This window comes from Drosophila kikkawai, chromosome 3R, assembly GCF_030179895.1.
Source record: "Drosophila kikkawai strain 14028-0561.14 chromosome 3R, DkikHiC1v2, whole genome shotgun sequence".
NCBI lineage: Eukaryota > Metazoa > Arthropoda > Insecta > Diptera > Drosophilidae > Drosophila > Drosophila kikkawai.
In genome coordinates this window covers 33,865,337-33,884,674 of record NC_091731.1, presented here as the reverse complement: position 1 = coordinate 33,884,674, position 19,338 = coordinate 33,865,337, and the positions used below count along the sequence as shown (strand labels likewise).

The window sequence follows — 19,338 nt, the reverse complement described above, 5'->3', positions numbered from 1 at the left end:
ATTAAGAGTAAAACCTTTACCCTCTTTTATGAAGCATTTTAAGCCTCTGTATTACTCCAAAAAGATAAATTGATTATCTTTTTTTAAATTTTCATTACTCATTACTTCCTACTATTTCCTTTCAGTGTAAAAACCCAGCCTTCGCACGCATCTCTATCGGTGAACGCGGCTTAATTGCGCGCATTGCCGCTGTGAGACCAATGAAAGTGAGCTGCCGTTCGGTTAGAAGGGGGTATAGTGTGTGGCAAATTGAATAAAAAAAAATAAATAAATAAAAGTGAGACACCGCCGTCGAGATAACCAGAATTTCCAGACAAGCTTAAGTCATCCTTTTTTGGCAGTCTGCGCAGAATTTCAATGCTTTTCACTTTTTCTTGTGGGCTGAACTTTGGCATGGGAATCTAACAGATTGGCTTTACTTAAAAAGAAAATATAGTTTTGGTAAAGTTTAAAATGTTATATTTAAATATTTTAATGTTAGAATGAGAAATCTAAGGCACACCTTATATATTTTTACTATACTTTTTAATGCCCTTTTCCCAAGTGAAACACTCGATAAGTAAAGTGAATGAAGTTGAATGAAGCTTTATTGGTGCCATATCTCATTCACTTGAAGAGGCCAGATTAAGTAAATAATCTTTTTTATAATAAGTTTTATCATGGTTTTTGCAGACAAATTTTAAATGAATTTGTATTCTCGCTGAAATCGTTTACACAATCGGCTGAATATTTATTATTTATATATGAAGTTCATGAAGTTTAACATTTTGTTGTTGACAACTTTTAAGAGTTCGGTTATAATGGGATATAATTTTTGTTATTGAATAGTTCTGACAGACAAAAGAGGTGTTTTAATATAACTATACACTGGAATAAGTTATGAATATCTTTGTGTCTTTAGTGTGTATTTTATATCATGTTCAGGTTTATCAGTAACACCACAATTGCTGTTAATAACCAACATTTATACTTTTATAATGTTTATTGTTTTATCCTCGATTACTCTATGCATAGGATTACAATCTTCACTTGATGTCAGTAATACCAAAGCACATAAACGTATAGCACGATGAGCACAAACAACAGATGAATGAGGAAGAGCTCAATGGCCAGGGTAAACAAAGCCAGAGGCTTGAACGCCACATAGGTGATCTGGACGAACATGGCAGTGGCTCCTCCAGATGAACTTATTCCTTTCCTCCCCCTTACTCCTGAATTGTAAAGGTCAACTGCTTGCTGCGCGTGCTCTCGAATCTGTTGGGCGTGTGCATGCTGAGCATGGCGGAGATGCCTAGTCCCAGGATGCCCAGGAGCAGGGTCACCACAAACAAACCCGCCAAAATGGGGGCCGAAACGAAGCCCACACAGTCGTAGACCTCGCCGAACTTGGTGCGTCCATTCAGCCACGGCTCTACCTGGAAGTCGCTGAGCAACAGGCTCTGGATGGTCTCGTTCCTTATTGGATTCGTGAAGGTAGTGTTCTCGGCGGAGCAGCGATAGGAGAACCCAACCGGTGCCGAGGGCAGGGAGTACTCATCGCCGCGGGCCACAAGCACACTCTTCAGCTCCCTGTACTCCACTTCCACGTTGCGCAGTGTCCAAGAGCCACGAACCAGCGAGAACTTGAAGCGCAGTGTGCACTTCTCTCCCGAAGGCATGAAGGTGATGCTCAGCCTGCCGTAGCCCTTCTGGCGCTGGTCATCAAAGGTGATCTGCTTGATGTGCTCCACCAGGCGAAGAGTCTCGTTGCTCAGTCGCAGCTCCAGCGGCCCATAGAGGCTGAGAACTGCTTTATTTCCCTCGGCTATGTAGATGAAGCTGGCCTCGGTTTCCTCGGGTCCCTCCGTCTTTGGCTTTGCCTCTTCGGCTCCTCCTTCTGCGGCAGCTGCCTCACGTTTGCTCAGGAAGTGGGCCTCCTCCTCGCGGCTGGCCAGGATACCTAGAACCTCGCCTCGTCCATACGTGGCCAGGGCCTCGTTGTAAGCTGTGAGGATCTTGGCGTCGTCGTCTTCGCCGCGTCCCGAGAGGCTCACGACCTGCGCAGAGAAATTGGGTTAGAGGTGTATTGATTTTTTTAAGAGGTAATGGATTACAGAAAATCTTAGAGGGTTCCCTTTTGGAAAAGGTGAAGCCATAAATAGCTATACAATAAATTTTTTAATTTGCACATTCTTCAGATTATCAAAATATTAACTAATTTCTCAAGAAATACTCTTAAGATTTCTATCTCATCTCAGATGAAAACCATCATATATGTATTCGACTTTTAATATTTATAATAGCCTATGAATTTATATATAAACATTATTTTCTGTATCCATTTTTCTCTATGTTTGGTCACTCACCTGAATGTGCGAATTGCTTCCAAAAGGCTCTGCGGCCAATCTCCGCTGAGGCAAATATGTCCAGGCACCGCTCTTGACGAGGTTCTCGAACATGGGATACTTGGTGCCCTCCAATCGACTGGTAGAGTTCCGCACAAACAACACAATGGCCCTGGCCTCTGCGAAGAGTTGCGTCAGCGGCAGTTCCCTGCTGTTGGAGTCCACCAAGGCCTCTGACTGCAGACCGGATACCTTAGGGTGACCCCACAGGATAAACGGTCCACTGATGGACGCAGTGCAGCTGCCGATGGCCAGGCAAAGCCCAATTAAACAGAGAATGTATCTCATTCTCGGGGATGTGTTATGTTAAAAAAATACGTCTCAACGCGATTCTCTATCACCTTCGACTGCCAGTTGTCCGGGTTGGAGTGGAATTTACGAGTAAATATGTATGCGTTGAAAATTCGATTTGGGAGACACATGCGCAGAAATAAACAAGAAGTGGTGGTGGGTCTCGAAAGGCGAACAGTGGTGGTGGATTATGTATGGGAAATAGGGAAATGCTAACATATTGTAGGTCAGTTTTCCATGTATTTTAAGGTAACGTCTTTTCAAAAGACGTTAATATGATATTGACTTGAATATTTTAAAGGGGTATATTCTTTAATACTAATATCTCAATAATAATTACTATACAGTTTACATAAGTAAATATATTGATGAAATATTTACAAAAATTATTAAATAATAATTTCTCAAATTTACAGACATCTAGATGCTAAACTAATGACTAACATTTTTAGATCAAGTTGAGTATTAATTGTATAATGAGTAAATATGGGGATTCTTTTAACTGATTAATTTTAAAAAATATTTCAATTCAGTTTCAATATTCCTTCTATTTACAAAAACCTAAGGGCTAGGCCAATGACTACAATTGCTAATACAAAGGGCTTTGGTTCAGTTGGAGCTAAGCTTGAGGAGTAAAAGCCACCCTTGAACTTCTTGGTGCCTGTTTTAAAAATATAAAAATAAGTTAATTGATATTAAATAATAAAACCAACAAACAACTCACGCTTCTCATTGGTATCCCTCACTCCACAGGTGCGATACGAGATGGTCGCCTTGCGCTTTTGGTTCACATAACCCGGAATGAAGAGACTAGGTGACTCCAATCTTCCAGCTGCTACCAATCGGGACATATCCAGCTCCAGGCGATGAGCCAAGGGACCCTTGAAGTGAATGATCATTTGAATGCAGGCACCGCCATGCAGTTCTTTTGTCTTGCGAGCATCCACATCCAACATCCATTCTGGGATACCCATCACGGAACGCAGCTCCTCCAGAAATTGGGCACTAATTTGGGGAATTTGTATGATATTAATAAAGGAGATACTTGGTAGGTTAGTTACTTACACCACAAAGCGAGGCGGCTTCTGAAGATTGATGTACTTGATGACATTGTGATCGGGCTCTATGTTGGCACAGGCAAAGCGTTCATGGGAGTGATCGGGTCCAAATATTACAATGGAGCGGCCGATGGCACCCACAGGAGACTCAAGAGGGAAATTCGAATCGGTGAAGACCACACGTTCTCCTCCAAGATCTACAGAGGAATAATGATAATAATATTGATAATGATTTGTGGATAAATCAAAGATCACTTTCCTATGGTTCCTAAGCGAGCTCCCACATCGCCCACATAGCAGCGCAGAGGATTATCAGGACCGCATTCCTGCTCATAGAGATCCAGCTAGAAAAGGAAGATCCTAATAGAAACGATCTGTAATTGTTGACTTCAGTAAACTCACATTAAGTGGATCTGCCAACTGAGTATAGTAAGGATTCCACACATAACCTCCAGCCACACATCTGGTATTGGTGGGTTTTACAGCCGCATCCACGCCCACTGGATTCACAAAGATCTGCCAATTGTGGTTCTGTGTAGAGTTGCGATCATTCTTGCCTGGATGCCGCAGCTTCACCTCAATCACCGTCTCCGACTGGCTGCCATCGTTGTGGATCAGCTGCGTCATTTTGATGTAGCCATAGGCATAGCCCGTGGGATGATGGAAAGAGGCAATGGCCCTAAGTTCCCTGGCCTCACTGGGACTGTAGCCACGCTCCAAAGTGCTGCAAAGATTAGTGTAGTGAAGGGGATCTTGTGGAGAAATGGGGTTAACCCACCTGCAAGCCCATCGGGCATTCTTTTGCCTCTTTTGTATGATCACAGATCGTCCTATGATGCTGTTGTAGCCGAACAGCGGCAGATGAGTGTCGTTGTAGGAATCCTCAAAGTGGGTAACGCCCTTGAGGTCCCCGAACTTGCCACTCAGATCACCCATCTCGTACTGATCGGTAGTGCCCCGCTTGGAAGGTGGCGCTGACTTGGGACTGACCTCGAAGGGGTTCCACACTCCATACAGAGTGGAAGCCTCACAGGGAAAAGCCAAATTGGCCTCTACAGGTGTCTGTAATAAGAAAGATTTTAGATATATAAACAAGAAACCAAAAAGGATTTAGATCCCTTACCCTATGTATATGATAGCCCGTGTTATCCTGCAGCCCCTTGAACTGCACTTCCACATTGCTAATATCGTATTCCGACTGTTGGGTAATCTCAACCCTTCCGCTGACCGTCAGAGGATCTCCATTGGCATACCACTCCTTGGCCACCACCTTCCGGCGAAAGTGTCCAATGACCGCGGAACAGGCCAGCCTTTCCCCACGTGCCTTGGGGCCATTATCCTCGTATAGGACCAGCGACTTGCCCAGTATACTGTGACGTCCCGAGAGCGGAAGGTTACCATCCACAAACATCCTTCTGCTTATTTTCTGAGCAACCCGTCTGCCTCCGGCGATCGTAAGCGTGCCCAGCCTGGCATCCATTGCTCCCATGCGGCACATGGCTGGTAAGTTGGCTTGGCAGAAGTCATCGGCACTGCGATTGCCCCAGTCCACGCGGAAGGGATTGTACACGGGTCCAGCAGAGAGACACCTCTGCTGCCAGTCGTAAAAGTCCTTTCCAGGAGCACTGCTGTGGATGGCCCAACGATGATCGGAGGTAGTGTTCTGCGTGGATCCATCTGCCTGGATAAGGTACTCAAAGAGCACAGTGGTGTCCTGCCAGGGCTGCTCCGCCGCCTGCCTGAAGATCACTCGGCCCACAACTGGATAACGGAAGAGAACCTAACAAAGGAAGAATAATCGTAAAGTTATTCCCTTTAAGTAAATTAATATTCCTCACCTGGGCCGTGACCATGTTCTGCTGATAGATTCCATTCCGCTGATACTGTCCCAGACTGGAGCAGCCCCATATGTTCTGGGTGATCTTGTTCACATCCGTGCGGTTGAAGGTATAGATGACCAGGCTCCTCTGATCTATACTGTGCCGACCTTGAAGTGGCAAGAAGACATCCCAGTAGAGACCATTCAGCTCGGAGCTGGTTCCGGGCAAGACATACTGGTGCCAGTAGCCTTTGTTGCGACCCTGTAGCTTCCCAGAAAGATCGCCAATGGGATACTGCTCCTGGGTTCCGTAACCCGGAGGCGGAATGTTTTCGGTCACCTCGCGGGGATTGTGCATCTCCCCGGTGGTCCAGCAATAGTCGTCGTGACCCATGCGGTTCGGCACCGGCGGCAGGCTGTGGATCCGGAAGGCGGCCACATCTTCAGCGAACTTGCGGCTCACATGCTGGGAAAGAGGAGCTCCCAGGGTGAAGTTGAGAAAGGTGGGATCAAACTTGGAGCGCTGCGTGAATGTGACTTCTCCCTTGACACCTCCCGAGTTGATAAAGGTCCTGGATTTAAAAGATACATACATTAGAAAGCAATATCTAAGGACAAGGATGGATACCACTCACTTGTACGTCAACGGTTGAACGTGACGGATTTTGGTGCAGGCCAGGTACGTATCCGGATGTTGGTTATCAAAAAGCACCAAGTACAGAGTCCTGTGGGGAATGGTAAGATCCGAGGGCAGCAGCGCTAGCTGAGCATCTCTAAAAACACTGCGCTGTGGCGACCGCAAAGCATTCTTGGCCACTCCAATCCTGCCCAGACGTGCATCCAGGTCACCAATTCCCTGACCAGAACCACCTCCTTGTGGATCGAAGACCAGCTGCAGGAAGTTGCAGTTGTCCTCGGTGCGGTGATGATCGTGCTTGAAGATGTCCGTCACGAAGATTTTCCAGTGATGCTGGGTGAAGGATCCCTCCGCATTGCCGCTTCCCTCCAGCGGCGCTGGCTGCTCTCTGATGTGATACAAATCTGAGTATATCAGCGTATCCCCACTGGCTCCCTCCGCAGGAGCTAGCCAGCGAAAGTGAACAGATCCAGCGACGGGAGTATTGAAGCGCGCTTCAGCCATGTGCTCTACGGAACTCTGAATTGTGGTAATGGTGGCGCAGATGCGGACATTCGAATTGACCTCCGTGAGCACCAGGGACTTGCCCCAGATCCCCCGATCCCCGATCAACTGCATGTTGCGCTCCCACGTTGAGGTCTCATTGCCCGGCAGCACCAGATACTCCAGATCTTCATCGAAACTCAAGACCTGGCCACCCAGGCGACTCAGTTCGCAGCGCTCATCGGCATCCGTATTGGAATAGTCCACGGGGAACCGGCGAACAGCCCAACTCCAAACCTGGTCGGGATACTGCAGAGTGGCCTCTAGATTGGCCTTGATCTCCACCGTGGTGGCATTTAACTGCCGAAACGTAATCTCTCCATGCAGACCGCGCTGCGAGATGTAAGCGATCAGATGCTGGGCATCAGCTGGGGAATCCCAAGCCACGGAGAGTGAGAGTGATCGATCCATCGGGTGAACGAGCAGAGAGCGAGTGTGGTGGGAAATCATAAAAGAAGCAGAGAAAGAAATTATAAAAACATTTTGTATGACAATTTAAATAATGTAAAATTTTAAATATATTTAAAAATGTTTTCCTTATTTTCACCTTTTCTGACAAATTTGTTTAAATTTTCAACACCTTATATAATTTTAATAAAATTGTTAAATATTTTATATAATTTTTGAGAAAATCACAAACTAAAAAATCTATAACAAAGCCAAAAATGGCTTAAATTCAATTCGGAAAACTGTTCTGAGTTAGTTTTTATAAGGTTAACAAATCTGCATACTAAATTTTAAATTTTAAGAAATTAGAATTTTTGTTGATTTTTGGAAATTTTAATGATGTAACCCCTTATAAAATTTTAAAAAAAATTGTAACATTTTTTTTTCTCTCCCACATGGCTTGAAATACTCGCCTGTTGATGCTGATCAAGAATATATATGATTTATAGGGTCGGAAATGACTCCTTCACTGTGTTTCAAGCTTCCGACTAAAATTGGAATACCCTGCAAAGTTACAATGATGTCTGATGAAGGAACCCCTCCCTGTACCTAATTACTACAAGAAAACCTATATATAACTTACTAATTATTTATAAATTAAACTGCATAAATATTAAACACTTAAGAATGTTAAGAAGTAATTTTCTATATCTAAATACAAGTCTTAAAGTTTATAGCATGTTCCTTGCTCTTTCTTTGTCTGTTGTTTCTAAATAAATAAAATGTGTACCCAATTTTCTTCTGTGCATTCAAGAGTGTGGTGAGATACAGCTCTGAGATACTCGTACTTTCGATTTCTTCAGCGCAAAAGTGTCGCAGACTCTAAAGATTTGCATACAATGGTATCGATTCCCAGCTACTTACCGCCACTCGAACATGATGCAATATAGCAGGCGGAAATGAACCACAAAAGGTGTCGAACTTGAGCCATACTTCTGGTTTTCCCTTCCCGGAATAACCCTGATTTCCCGAACGAATAGTAACTGCCAGGTAGATGTGGCAATCGTGGCGGACTTTCACATGGTAGAGCGCATGCGTGCGCTCCGAAACTCGACTGGAAACTGGTCGCTCGAAGGTTTCGGCTTTGCTTTTGGCCAAGCCATCGACTCGGCTGGGTGTGGGGAGTTACTGCACTTCAGTTCTCTTTGTCCGCCTGCTTTATCAGCGGTTTTGTTTTGGCCTGTCGGCACAGCTCAGCTGAGTCATGTAAAGCCCCCCGAAGTTCCCCCAAAGTCCCCCACAAGTCAAACTCAAGTGGATCTGTGTTTTTTATCAAGACGACTCGCTTATGCTTTATTTCAAGACTTCGTCATTGTATGATCATCATTTAATTAAGTTGTATAAAAACAGTTCTTAGTTTTCTTCCTTTTTTTTATCTTTTTTTGTTTTCTTTGTATACTTGTTTGTTTTTTTTTTTTAATTTGTTTTGTTAATATTTCTGACCGGGTTAAAAATTTTTTAGATTCTTCTCATCTTGCCTTATGTGTGTGTGTGTGTAGCTTAATTTATACTGAAGTAAAGATTCGATTCGCATTTAACAACATTTGTTGTGTTTAGAGTGTATGATAGTGTGTGTCTAGAGTGTGTAATGATGTGTGCTCGTGTCGAGTGTTAGTGTCCTGATCCTCGGATCAGCCTAGGTACTAGTGGTTCATGGTCTGGGCCCTCGATAGGGAGAGCCCCAAAAATAAAACTACCAGATGACAAATCCTGGCCTCCGCCCCGCCAAATCCCAGGGCGGAGTTGGTTCCTCCTCGAAGTTATTTAACTAGAAACACTGGGGTTGGTTGGTTGTTTTGATCGTTTCTTCATATTTCAGATATCATAATTGGGTTCTTGGTTTGTTTGTTTGTTTATAACGCTGATAGTTCATAAGCAGAAAGATGTTGTGGTGGTGGTTGGTGATTAAGTTAAGTCATTTAGTTATGTAAATTCGCATAAAACATTACAGTGAATGAACTTAATGTTTCTCTGTTATTTTAGCCTAACTCTCGATAACTTGCAATAATATTGATAACTCATAGTTGATAATTGATAATTGATATTGAAATTGAAACTGAGTAACGAACGATAGATATGCATAACGATAAAAATATTTAGTGTTTATAGAAGGATATATATAATTGGCTCTCAGTTAATATACATATATATAGTTTATATAGGTTTTGCCTCTCTCTCTCCTGGTCCTGCGAGAATCAACGAAATCGAACGAAAAACATCAAAACTCACAAAACTCGCTAAACAAATTGTTCATGTTCAAAATTCAAATTCAAATTCAATTCAAAAACGTCGTGAGAGCAGGCCTAACGAACTCGACCTAGCTACCCACTAATCATCATCTTTGTCCTCCTCCTGTTCATCATCATCATATTCATAATCATAATCGCATCCATATTCGTCATCATTCCTCCCTACATCATCATTATCATCTCCTCCACCTCATCATCATCATCCTCGATCCTCGATCCTCGATCTCGATCTCGTCATCTCTCTGCGGTTTCTTCAACGGACAGCGATAAAAATAGACATTGCTTGGTTGTTGTTTTTAAGTTTTTTTGTTGATTTTATAGGTGTTTTAAATAAAATAGATTTTGCATTTTTGTTTTATAAATTTTACGTGTAAAATTTAACAGTAAATCAACTAGAAAACTACGCGTCAGTTCAGTTTCAGTTTCAGTGCTGTTAGTGCTGTGACATTGAACGTGATCGTAAATAGGTATCCCTAACTATGATGGACAGATACATGGTAAATGGCTACGAGTTGGTCTTGCTTGCTTGTTGATCGCTACCAAAGGTGTTGTTGAAGAAGTTTCAGTTGTTCAGTTGTTCAGTTGTTCAGTTGTTCAGTGATCAGTGATCAGGATGTTGTTGTGTTGTTCGATTGATCTTGAATCGGATCGGTATCGGTGTCGATGTCGATGGTTAACAAAAGAGAGATTACAAGATACTGAGAATCTACATATGTAAACGAGCATTTCTTTTAATTACGTTTATTATTACTGATTTGACTGATTGATTTTAACGTTTCTGATATTGGTTTCTGGCTGTAATATGGATGTTGAGTTAGAAGTTAGGATGTGAACGGTTGCCTTAGGCGGCCTCCTCCTCCTCCTCGTCACCCTTGCCGGTGAGCATCTCGATCAGGGCGCCGGTGTCGATCTGGTTCTTGTCGTCGATCACCATCTGATCGTAGGCATCATCAACCTCCTTCATGGTGAACTTGTCACCGAAGTTCATGAGCATATCGCGGAATTTGTCACCGTCGATGAGACCATCGTTATCGAATGTTTTGAAGGCAGCAATAACAACATCGTCTTCATCGTTGGCACCGGAGGTTGCCATGCGGTTGGCGAACAGGGTCAGCAACTGGGTGAAGTTGATGGGACCCGAGGCCTCGCCCAACATTTGGTCCAACTCCTTGTCGTTGGCGATCTTGCCGACGGAGTCGAAGGCAGCGCGCAGATCGTTCTTGCCAATAATACCGTCCTTGTCGGCATCCATTAGTTGGAAGGCCTGATCATTCGTTCGTTCAGATAGAGAGAGAGAGAGAGAGAAAGAGAGAGTGGGTTGGTGACTTGGTCGTTGACAAGATGTGATAGATGCCAATGGGGGGGTTGGGGATGGGAATGTTGTTGGAGTTGGGAGTTTGGATCGGAGTGGAGTGGAATGAAATGGGAGGATGAAATGTCTTGGGTGGTCTGCCAACACTCACCTCCTTGAACTCGGCGATCTGCTTCTGCGAGAACACAGAGAAGACCGAGGAGCCAGCGCGCTTCGACTTCCTGGAGCCCCGAGAACCGCCCGACGCTCTCTTCGAACCAGTGGCGGAGGCGGCCGGGGCAGGAGTTGCGGCTGGTGCCGGGGTTGCTGCCTCAGATGCGGCCTCAGAAGCGGTTTCTGAAGTACCACCCTCTTCCTTGGTCTTCTTCTTCTTAACCTTCTTCTTCTCATCGGCCTGTGGCAACAAAAAAAAAGGGGAAAAAGGATTAGGAATCAATTGGGTTTTAAGGTTTAATGGAACTCAGGTCAAGGGTCCAGAAGTCTGGGGTCAGTAGGTCTGAAGGTCTTTCATTGCTAAGGCTTCTTCTGTTCGTGTAGTCAGGATATCTAATTGGAAGTTCTCTGACTGGTGGCTAACCATTGATAGTATCAGCTGTAAGGATATGCCTATTTAGATCTTTATCTTGAAGTATTTTATAAGATCTCCAAAGAAGAATCGACAATAATCCATATCTAGGATCTAATCTCCTTGGAGTTTCCTTCATTGCAAGAATCTCCAATTTAAAGTTATCCATTCGAAAGTTCTCCAATTAGAAGGCAGGAAAATTTATAATGTATCTGGGGCGAGAAAATTTTCCACTTTGGCTATTAATAAACCGGACGCTTGTTACGTAAGCTCGCCGCCGTGTGCGCCACTCGCCGTCTCGCTTGCTCCCCGCAACGGATATCGGATTACGTTACTGACGCGTAACACTCGGATCGATCCATTTATAGATTCTATATATTCACACTATTCACACGAGAAGGTGAGCGAGGTCACCATGGAGTTGTACTTTAAGGATTCACTTCAATTCATTTCGGAATTATGTCTTAATCTCTGAGATCTCAAAATGCATATGATTCACTGCACTAATGGACGTTGGACGGGCGTATCCTTGCTGCATATATCCAGGTCCTCGGTTCGGTTCTGTTCGGGTGTTCTGGTGTGTGTACTCCAAAGACGAGTCCTTACCATGGTGCTGAACTTTGATGTGTTGTCTAATCGAGTCGAGCGGTCAGAGCACACTGAATCTCTGGCTGATTTTATCGCCAAGACAATGATGTTTTAAGAACTCGGCGCCGCTCTGCTTCTTCCACCTTGGGCCACCGTTCGGCGATGCTTCGGGTATCTTCGGCCGCCATTCGCGTATCTGTATCCGCAATATTCGTGCTGCCTTTTTTAGTATCTGCAAGGCGAGGTCCGCCCAGGCGATCGGCGGGGCACAGGGGGAATCTATAGCCATATAGCCGCTACGGCTATAGGCCATAAGAGCTGTATCCGAGCGGTTTACTCATCGGGGGGCGCTGCTCTAATCAAAAATCTAATTATAACGACGGAGAAATGCTTTGGCTTTGGCTCTTGGGCCAGCAGCAGAAGCCTATACATATGTTCGGAATTTATTTCGGTGCCATTCGGTTCGATTCGGCTCGGGATCCGCTAGGTGTTCGGATCGCACTCTCTGTTTTGTGGGATGGATGGATGGATGGATACATTTCCCCCTGTCTTGGTTCACATTTTGTTTTGTTTTGGTTTCTCTTGAAGCCACCTCCCCAAAGGTGTCCTCTTGCGCTGAAATCACCTACATTTCCCTTGGCAGTACATGCATACATATATCCCAGATCCCACACATAACATATATATATCTATTCATGCCTATATACTCGATGTTTTGCCTCGCATTTTGCGTTTCTTTTTCTGTTTTCGAAATGTGCCTCGCACATTGTGCAATATGAAGAGCGGCGAGAATTCCAAATCTATAGATCTCTGGCATATATACACAGAGATCGGGCGGATTTCGTGGCGCATAAATATCCAACGAACCCGATATTGGACCAGAGTTATTTCGGCAACAAATGTACAATAAACATCTGACTTTATCTACATATATGCGACCGATGGCCTGGACATTGCATAACAATGGGTAGACTTTTTAATATTCACTTTTTAAATGATCAGCTGAACTTTAAAATTGTTTAAAATTATTATTTGTACCTTTTGGGGTTTTTCTTATATATTTTTAAGAATTCCAGACTTCTTTTAGGCTGAAAAAGTCCTTCAAATTATATCTAAAATACTATTTAATTGCCATGACACATCGGATTATTAAATCTGAAGCGTTCGTCATTTGTAACATAACAAAATAATCTCTATTATTAGCTGTTACCAAATATTCTCTATATATTATATGGGCTTTTATAGAATTATACATTTATCTAGAGGTTGTCTGCTGAAAATCAAATATTTTTAAGGTCCTTTCCCTCACCGAAATATTTAAAATTATTAATGGTAACCCAACCGCATCCTTATTTGGCTTCATTTCAAACTATTTCCATCTTGGCTAATGACATAATTAATGAAGGTTTTTTCAATTAATGAAAATCAAACGGAAAATATATCAATTAATAGTGGGATCCCCGCGTGAAGGCTTTCATAATTCATCGATCAGACATAATGAAAATCGATTTTTCCGCTGATGTTTCTTCTTCGTGCTCCATTGAAAGTGATTTTCTAGTGAAAAACTCTCTTGGCAATGCAATTTTTGGCACATAACCAGGCGACATTTTGGCCTCGGGCCAAGCAAAACAAAAAAGAAAAAACCTCAATATATATAGAAGAACACTGCCCACAATCTAATACGCAATTATGTAGCATTGAATGTATGCGAAAGTATAAATAGAACAAAGTGCAAAATACGAGTCAAAGGAATGTTAAAATTAATGAAAACTGCGGCATATATGTAAGAGTATTCAGTTTTTCCAAGGTGCAGCAAGTATCTGGGAATAATTAATGGGCCTCTGACACTTTGGAAGCTTTGTTTATGGAGAGAGGTTAACAATCGAAGAGGGGAATATACATACATACATAATAATAACAGCCTACACATAACATTTGTTTATCTCATGAGTTTCTAAATTTAAACGCCAAATCATCATTTACGGATTTACTATGTGCGTTTCTCTGGGTATACACAACATTAGAAGTCTCCACCTGATACACGGCGAACTTGGAGGCTGCTCACATACAAGGGAGGTCGGTCGATTGGTCGGACGTCATTGGGAAACAACTGTATTCGGCGTCCACAACGCATTCCGGCCCCATCTCCTCACGCCTTGGCCGCCCGATGGCCGAAAATAGATGAGCCAACGCGCACCACCGTGCTGCCCATTTCAATCTAAGGGAATAGTTCAGATTTTAGAGGGGTTTGATCCACGTCAACAACGGAGGCTCACTTACCGCCTTGTCGTAGTCGTTGGACATGCCCATGGAGACGAGCACCGAGTCTGCGGGCAAGGAGTGCGCCTCGCAGATGGAACGATGCACCTGCATCAGCGACACAAAATCCGGATTGGGCCCAGTGCTGTAGTCAAAGCCAAAGGCTCCGATGGTCATGATGCCCAGCAGCTGCAGGTGCTTCAGGTTGTTCCTGATGTACTGGTAAAGAGCAGGCGCATCCTTGGCCTCGATTCCGCTCTTGACTGCAAGTTTATGGTTATTTGTAAGTAGTTTCAGCAGGAAAACAACAATACTCACCATCTTCTCCGCTGGTATTGATCTGGATGAGCACCTGTAGGGGCTGCTCAGGAGGTGGCAGCTGCTTGGACCAGGCTGCATCCAGCTTGTTGGCCAGTTTTTCGCTTTCCACGGTTTGGATCATACGCAGATTGGGGACCGATAGCACCTGTAGAGGGGTGGTAAGGGGGGAATTTGCATTGAAGCTTTCTCTTTGGTATCTTATCTCAGCAACGCCAGACCTTGTTGATCTTATTGCTCTGCATGTGACCTATAAAATGCCACCTGATGTCGGGACACTTGGCTAGGATGTCCGGATGCCGGCTCTTCTCCTCCAGCTCCTGCACATAGTTCTCGCCAAAGTCCCTTTGTCCGGCTTCATAAGCCTCGATAACAGCTTCCGCAGGCTTTGTTTTGCTTACAGCCACCAGCAAGGGCTTTGCCGATTGTATTTCCTGTTGAAAAGATAGCAACTTTCACTACTATGATCACCAGGAAAGGGATTCTGGGGACTCTAACCTTTGGACGCTGCAGGAGCACCTCATCAATGCGCTTCAACACGTGCTGCAGGCCTGCTTTTACGTCAAATTCGGCCATTGTGCGTCTAAGCATTTAACTGTAAAGGGTTTAACGATCAAGTCGGTGTATATATAAACCCAGATAACAGGAAATTATAGTAACTTACAGATAAGGGGAATTGCGGCCTTAAAAAAAGAAAACAAACTTATCCAAATCAGCTGTTCGCTGTATTGAGGGTTTTTTTGCATCTGGTCACACGCAAACATCGATGTTTCTGTTTTTCTAATTGACTGTTATTACTATCGATAACATATCGAAAGCTTAGAATTCAAATTTTGCCAGGTAAAACCATGTTTATCTTTAAAATGTGATTAAAGGTTTACAAAATACAACGACAAATTAGAAATAAATAAAAATAAAAAATACTTTTCCACTACCTTTTCCTAGCCTGTCAGTCCTACCCAATTTTTAGCATTTATGACACCTGTTTTGGTTAAAATGCCACCAGCACTGGGCTTTACATAGACGCCTTATCCTAAATCTACGAAATGGCTGACGCCATACGGTGCGCCTGCGATACCCTGAACTCTGCCGCCGGGCAGCTGGCCAGGCTGCGTATCTCCGAGATCCGGCAGAGCCTCGACTTTCTTGGGGTGCAGCATACGGAGGTGTTGCTGGGCCTGCTCGTGGTCGTCCTGTTGCAGTTCACAAAGTTTGCTGCCATTCTGCTGCTAGCCATCGTCCTGGCCTACAGCATATTTTACCTGGCAAGTGATCCTTTGATCCTCTTTTTTTTTAAGCATTTCTAATTTTTGCTACCTGCAGTGGGAAAATTACTTCCCTGGCATCGCTGAACTGGGGTACAGGGGCAAAAAAATGTGCCGAAATGTCCGCACCTATGTCAACCTGCCGCCCTTTACATATTCAGATGGCGAGGAGAGCACCGGTACGGGAGAGTATATTGTGAACCCTTCCAGAAGGTACACCGGCGACTTGCTGACTGAACCAGCCAGAATGCTGGTGCCAATGCTGCAGGACAGCAACAAAATGTTTCAGAGCGCCAATCTACAGGTGGGTTCGCCGCTACTGGGAATGGAGACCGGTTTCCGGGGATCTCGGGGTCCGGAGTCACAAAAGGAGACGCTGGAGGCGGGGAAGCACCGCAGGGAGCATCGGCACTACTGGAGACCTACTAATACGGATAAGGAACGAGAACGGGAACATCACTCCTCCAGACGAAGTGCTCAGGGCGCGAGTCATGAGGCCAAGCGCACCCCTAATGTCTTGCGCATCCCGAAAATCACCAGTGGCGCAGTAGACATCCGGCGACTGCCCACCATCACGAGTGAGGATCTGAAGCGTTTGCCCAATATCACAAGTGGGGAGTCTAGGAAAACGCACAAGGAGGAATCCCGTAGATTGCCGACCATCACCAGTGCCGAGTTGGGCTACCGCAGGGTTCCCAAGATCACAAGCCACACCAACGATTCCCCAAGATGGCTGAATATGGCCGCTGGAGCGACTGAGTCCCGGAGGAGATCGAAAAGCTCACGTCCCCAAGAAGGCGGTGAGTCGCGACGCCCGGACCGTGTCCACGGTGCTGGCGAAGCCAAGTACAGGCGTTCGCCAGAGCGTCCGTATCCTGCCCAGGGGCGCCGTGTGGATGAGCAGCGGCAGCAGCCACATCGGGTGATTGCCAGCTCCGACGACAATCGTCCCACTAAAAACCGTCGCAGCCTCAACAACAACACCCGTTCAGGAGTAATTCGTCGCCAGTATCCGGACGATCACTACGAGCGGCTGAGAATGGAGAACCGTGACTTCCAAGCCCGTCGATTGGGGGCCAGTAGCGGTCATCCCACCTCCGAGGGGGCAATGCTCACCCAGCAGGAGAACTTTGTGGCCAGCTTCAAGCGCAATGATCGACGGGAGCCTCACAGGAACATCAAATCAAGTGAGTTATGGGATTTATTTTACTTATTAATTTAAATGAATTAAAATTATAAATTTTGTTTAATTTATTAACAGGTAACCCGCCAAAGGAGGGTTCTAACAAGAACAGGCGCGATCGCAAGACCAGCCCCAGCCCTTCCATAAAGTAGATCCGTAAAAGCCCAAAAAATTACTAAAAATTGGAAAGAAAACGAAATGAAAAGCAAACTAAAAAACAGAAGATAAACGGCTGTTGCTTTTAAATACAAATAAGGACCAAATGAAACCTCATTCAATGCCTTGTGTATTAATCAAAGAATCTTAAGCCCAAACTAATTTCTGTGAAAAGCTTTTAGCCAAATTTCTGTGAAAACATAATAACCAATAACCAAATAAAATTTTGGGTGTTGTTTAAACAAGTTTTAAGGCCTTTAAATTCAGATTTTCCTATATAAAAGTAACCTTTAATTAAGGCTTTTTAAATTTAATTTAATTTTTATTTTATTTATTTTCTAGTGCGGCAAGGTCGATAATAAAATAAGCTTATTTTGAACATTGTATTCTTATTACTTAAATACAATTTTATATCATTTTATTTTATGGAATTTTTATTTATTTAAACAAATTTTGTCATGTTTTTTTAATTTAAAAAATTGTTATTTAAATACTTTTTAGAAGCAAGTTTAAAACATATAATTGAAAAATGGTTTTACCAAATATTTTTAATTATAGAAAATTATAAATATTTTAAATTAAAATTTAAAAACTCCCTTAAAAGGCAACCCTGCGTAAATAGCCTAACGCCTGCCATCAGCTGTTTAAGGTATTTTTTTAGAAGAACAATAAAGCAAGTTGGCAGGTCCACCGACTGAATGTTTTTGTTTTGCAGGGAAAAGTGAATGAAAAAACGTATTAAATTTGATAAATAATATAAGAAAACCAAACCAATGCCATTTCGCTTGGCTACCACAAGATGACCATCTTCAATCTGTACATATTCGACAAGTATGGAACCCTGTTGCACTACGCCGAATGGAATCGCACCAAGAAGTCTGGCATAACCCGGGAGGAGGTGAGAAAGTATCTTTAAATGTATCTTAAAATAAACTAATAAAAGTAATTTCCAGGAGGCCAAACTCACCTATGGAATGCTGTTCTCCATCAAGTCCTTTGTGAGCAAGATATCGCCACACGATCCGCGTGAAGGATTTCTCTACTACAAAACAAATCGCTACGCCCTACATTACCTAGAAACTCCTTCGGGTTTGAAGTAAGTGTGGGGGGAATCACATGGAACTTTACTCCAAAAATCATTAAAAGATTTCTGCATTATATTAATTTGTCTGTTAAAAAGACATCTAACTAAATTTTCTTCCCCTTCCTTCCAGATTCGTTCTCAACACCGATACCACAGCCATCAATGTAAAGGAGCTGCTACAGCAGCTGTACTCCAAAGTGTGGGTGGAGTTTGTGGTACGCGATCCACTGTGGACGCCCGGCACGGTGGTCACCTCGGAACTATTCCAGTCCAAGTTGGACGAGTTCGTCAGGCAGTCGCCCATCTTTGGCATTCGCAATATATAATAGCTTTAAGCTCATATTCCTAAACACAAAGGCAAATTGCCAAGCGAAAATACTATGCAAATTCCAAAAACTCTAAAAACTCTGAAAGGTCTATGTCATTAGCTCTGAATTTGCAAATAACTTTGCCGCAATGCACACGCCTCGCGAGGCCGGAAATTGTGTGCACTTATAAGAAATGTCTGCTGCTGCTGCGCCAAGCTTGGACCAAAAAACTTGCCTGGGAATTGCGCAAGGTCTGCTGCTTTGTTTTTCACTGTCCGGTGTCAGGCTGACGACCGATGTCCACTCACCGGCTGTCCGCTGACAAAGGGGGACAAATGTCAAAGCGGTTGCAGCAACAAGCTCCAAAAGCTGATAAACTTTGACGGAAAGACTCTGAAAATCTGAGCGGGTGTTGCTGCAGGTACAAGTGGTTACACGAATCGAAAATTTGACATACAAAGGGTTTATTTTTAAATTCTAATTAATTTAAACGAGGTACTTTTCAAAAGATTGCTTAATGAATTAAATACCATAAAATAACACAATTTTGTCAATTTTGTTTAATCTTACATCTTAAATTATCTAAATCCTATATCTTTCCCATCATAATAACTAATTTATGTTATACAAAATCAAAACTATATCCTCCAATTTATGTATTCAAGCTAATTGGAGATATCTCCCAAAATCAAATTAAATATTTGCTGATAAAACTATTATGACCTCATACGAAATTGGCAAGTTCATAACAATATGATAAAGATCTTAAAAAAATACCCTAAACCGACCTCGAAGCATGGCGAATCCCATTTCTCCCCGTGTAACCACCAATTTTGCCTGCCGGGCCATTTGGGCTCGCCGCATCGTCAAGG

General features: G+C 43.5%; 6 protein-coding genes across 7 annotated transcripts; 2 read left to right on the top strand and 4 right to left on the bottom strand.

The window, feature by feature from the left end:
- Positions 1-560: 560 nt before the first annotated feature.
- On the bottom strand, positions 561-2,803 carry VhaAC45RP (VhaAC45-related protein). Of its 2 annotated transcripts, XM_017182664.3 has the most exons (3): positions 2,346-2,803; positions 1,231-2,036; positions 561-1,186 (listed from the first exon to the last, which is right to left on the bottom strand). In XM_017182664.3, the coding sequence occupies exons 1-3, from the start codon at positions 2,670-2,672 to the stop codon at positions 1,036-1,038; spliced, it is 1,284 nt and encodes a 427-aa protein (XP_017038153.1). In that variant the 5' UTR covers positions 2,673-2,803; the 3' UTR covers positions 561-1,035. The 2 variants fall into 2 exon arrangements, with proteins under 2 accessions (XP_017038153.1, XP_017038152.1); XM_017182663.3 differs by having other exon boundaries at positions 964-2,036.
- Positions 2,804-2,921: 118 nt separating this feature from the next.
- Positions 2,922-8,301, bottom strand: Rsod (Related to Sod; the record flags this gene model as incomplete). Its single annotated transcript, XM_070286365.1, is given in 11 exon segments — positions 2,922-3,336; positions 3,400-3,680; positions 3,741-3,933; positions 3,996-4,077; positions 4,136-4,457; positions 4,512-4,795; positions 4,857-5,513; positions 5,572-6,124; positions 6,188-7,100; positions 8,044-8,140; positions 8,143-8,301. Coding segments are annotated over 11 exon segments (3,651 nt in total), but the record flags the coding sequence as incomplete, so codon positions are not given.
- A 1,414-nt stretch (positions 8,302-9,715) lies between these two features.
- On the bottom strand, positions 9,716-12,039 carry Mlc2 (myosin light chain 2). Its single transcript, XM_017182674.3, has 3 exons — positions 11,912-12,039; positions 10,892-11,134; positions 9,716-10,692 (listed from the first exon to the last, which is right to left on the bottom strand). Exons 1-3 carry the CDS (start codon positions 11,912-11,914, stop codon positions 10,270-10,272), a joined length of 669 nt encoding a protein of 222 aa, XP_017038163.1. The 5' UTR covers positions 11,915-12,039; the 3' UTR covers positions 9,716-10,269.
- Positions 12,040-13,673: 1,634 nt separating this feature from the next.
- LOC108085843 (pyridoxal phosphate homeostasis protein) lies at positions 13,674-15,321 on the bottom strand. The gene is made up of 6 exons (XM_017182601.3): positions 15,135-15,321; positions 14,969-15,065; positions 14,692-14,904; positions 14,471-14,618; positions 14,174-14,415; positions 13,674-14,111 (listed from the first exon to the last, which is right to left on the bottom strand). Exons 2-6 carry the CDS (start codon positions 15,059-15,061, stop codon positions 14,043-14,045), a joined length of 765 nt encoding a protein of 254 aa, XP_017038090.1. The 5' UTR covers positions 15,062-15,065; positions 15,135-15,321; the 3' UTR covers positions 13,674-14,042.
- Positions 15,322-15,408: 87 nt separating this feature from the next.
- On the top strand, positions 15,409-17,319 carry LOC108085852 (uncharacterized). The gene is made up of 3 exons (XM_017182610.3): positions 15,409-15,735; positions 15,794-16,922; positions 16,997-17,319. Exons 1-3 carry the CDS (start codon positions 15,517-15,519, stop codon positions 17,068-17,070), a joined length of 1,422 nt encoding a protein of 473 aa, XP_017038099.1. The 5' UTR covers positions 15,409-15,516; the 3' UTR covers positions 17,071-17,319.
- A 438-nt stretch (positions 17,320-17,757) lies between these two features.
- Bet5 (blocked early in transport 5) lies at positions 17,758-19,060 on the top strand. Its single transcript, XM_017182611.3, has 3 exons — positions 17,758-17,972; positions 18,028-18,170; positions 18,289-19,060. The coding sequence occupies exons 1-3, from the start codon at positions 17,874-17,876 to the stop codon at positions 18,482-18,484; spliced, it is 438 nt and encodes a 145-aa protein (XP_017038100.1). The 5' UTR covers positions 17,758-17,873; the 3' UTR covers positions 18,485-19,060.
- The last annotated feature ends 278 nt before the right edge of the window (positions 19,061-19,338 follow it).

Bases quoted from the DNA above. Each gene is read 5' to 3' on its own strand.
- VhaAC45RP (XM_017182664.3), bottom strand. From the start codon at position 2,672: ATGAGATACATTCTCTGTTTAATTGGGCTTTGCCTGGCCATCGGCAGC. The intron at 2,037-2,345 runs GTGAGTGACCAA...TTCTCTGCGCAG, and splicing joins GAAGCAATTCGCACATTCAG to GTCGTGAGCCTCTCGGGACG. The intron at 1,187-1,230 runs GTTGACCTTTAC...GAAAGGAATAAG, and splicing joins GAGAGCACGCGCAGCAAGCA to TTCATCTGGAGGAGCCACTG.
- Mlc2 (XM_017182674.3), bottom strand. The intron at 10,693-10,891 runs GTGAGTGTTGGC...ACGAATGATCAG, and splicing joins AGATCGCCGAGTTCAAGGAG to GCCTTCCAACTAATGGATGC.
- LOC108085843 (XM_017182601.3), bottom strand. From the start codon at position 15,061: ATGCTTAGACGCACAATGGCCGAATTTGACGTAAAAGCAGGCCTGCAG. The intron at 14,416-14,470 runs GTGAGTATTGTT...ATAAACTTGCAG, and splicing joins CAATACCAGCGGAGAAGATG to TCAAGAGCGGAATCGAGGCC. The intron at 14,112-14,173 runs GTAAGTGAGCCT...CTATTCCCTTAG, and splicing joins CCAACGACTACGACAAGGCG to ATTGAAATGGGCAGCACGGT.
- LOC108085852 (XM_017182610.3), top strand. From the start codon at position 15,517: ATGGCTGACGCCATACGGTGCGCCTGCGATACCCTGAACTCTGCCGCC. The intron at 15,736-15,793 runs GCAAGTGATCCT...TGCTACCTGCAG, and splicing joins CCTACAGCATATTTTACCTG to TGGGAAAATTACTTCCCTGG. The intron at 16,923-16,996 runs GTGAGTTATGGG...ATTTATTAACAG, and splicing joins TCACAGGAACATCAAATCAA to GTAACCCGCCAAAGGAGGGT.
- Bet5 (XM_017182611.3), top strand. From the start codon at position 17,874: ATGACCATCTTCAATCTGTACATATTCGACAAGTATGGAACCCTGTTG. The intron at 17,973-18,027 runs GTGAGAAAGTAT...AGTAATTTCCAG, and splicing joins CTGGCATAACCCGGGAGGAG to GAGGCCAAACTCACCTATGG. The intron at 18,171-18,288 runs GTAAGTGTGGGG...CCTTCCTTCCAG, and splicing joins GAAACTCCTTCGGGTTTGAA to ATTCGTTCTCAACACCGATA.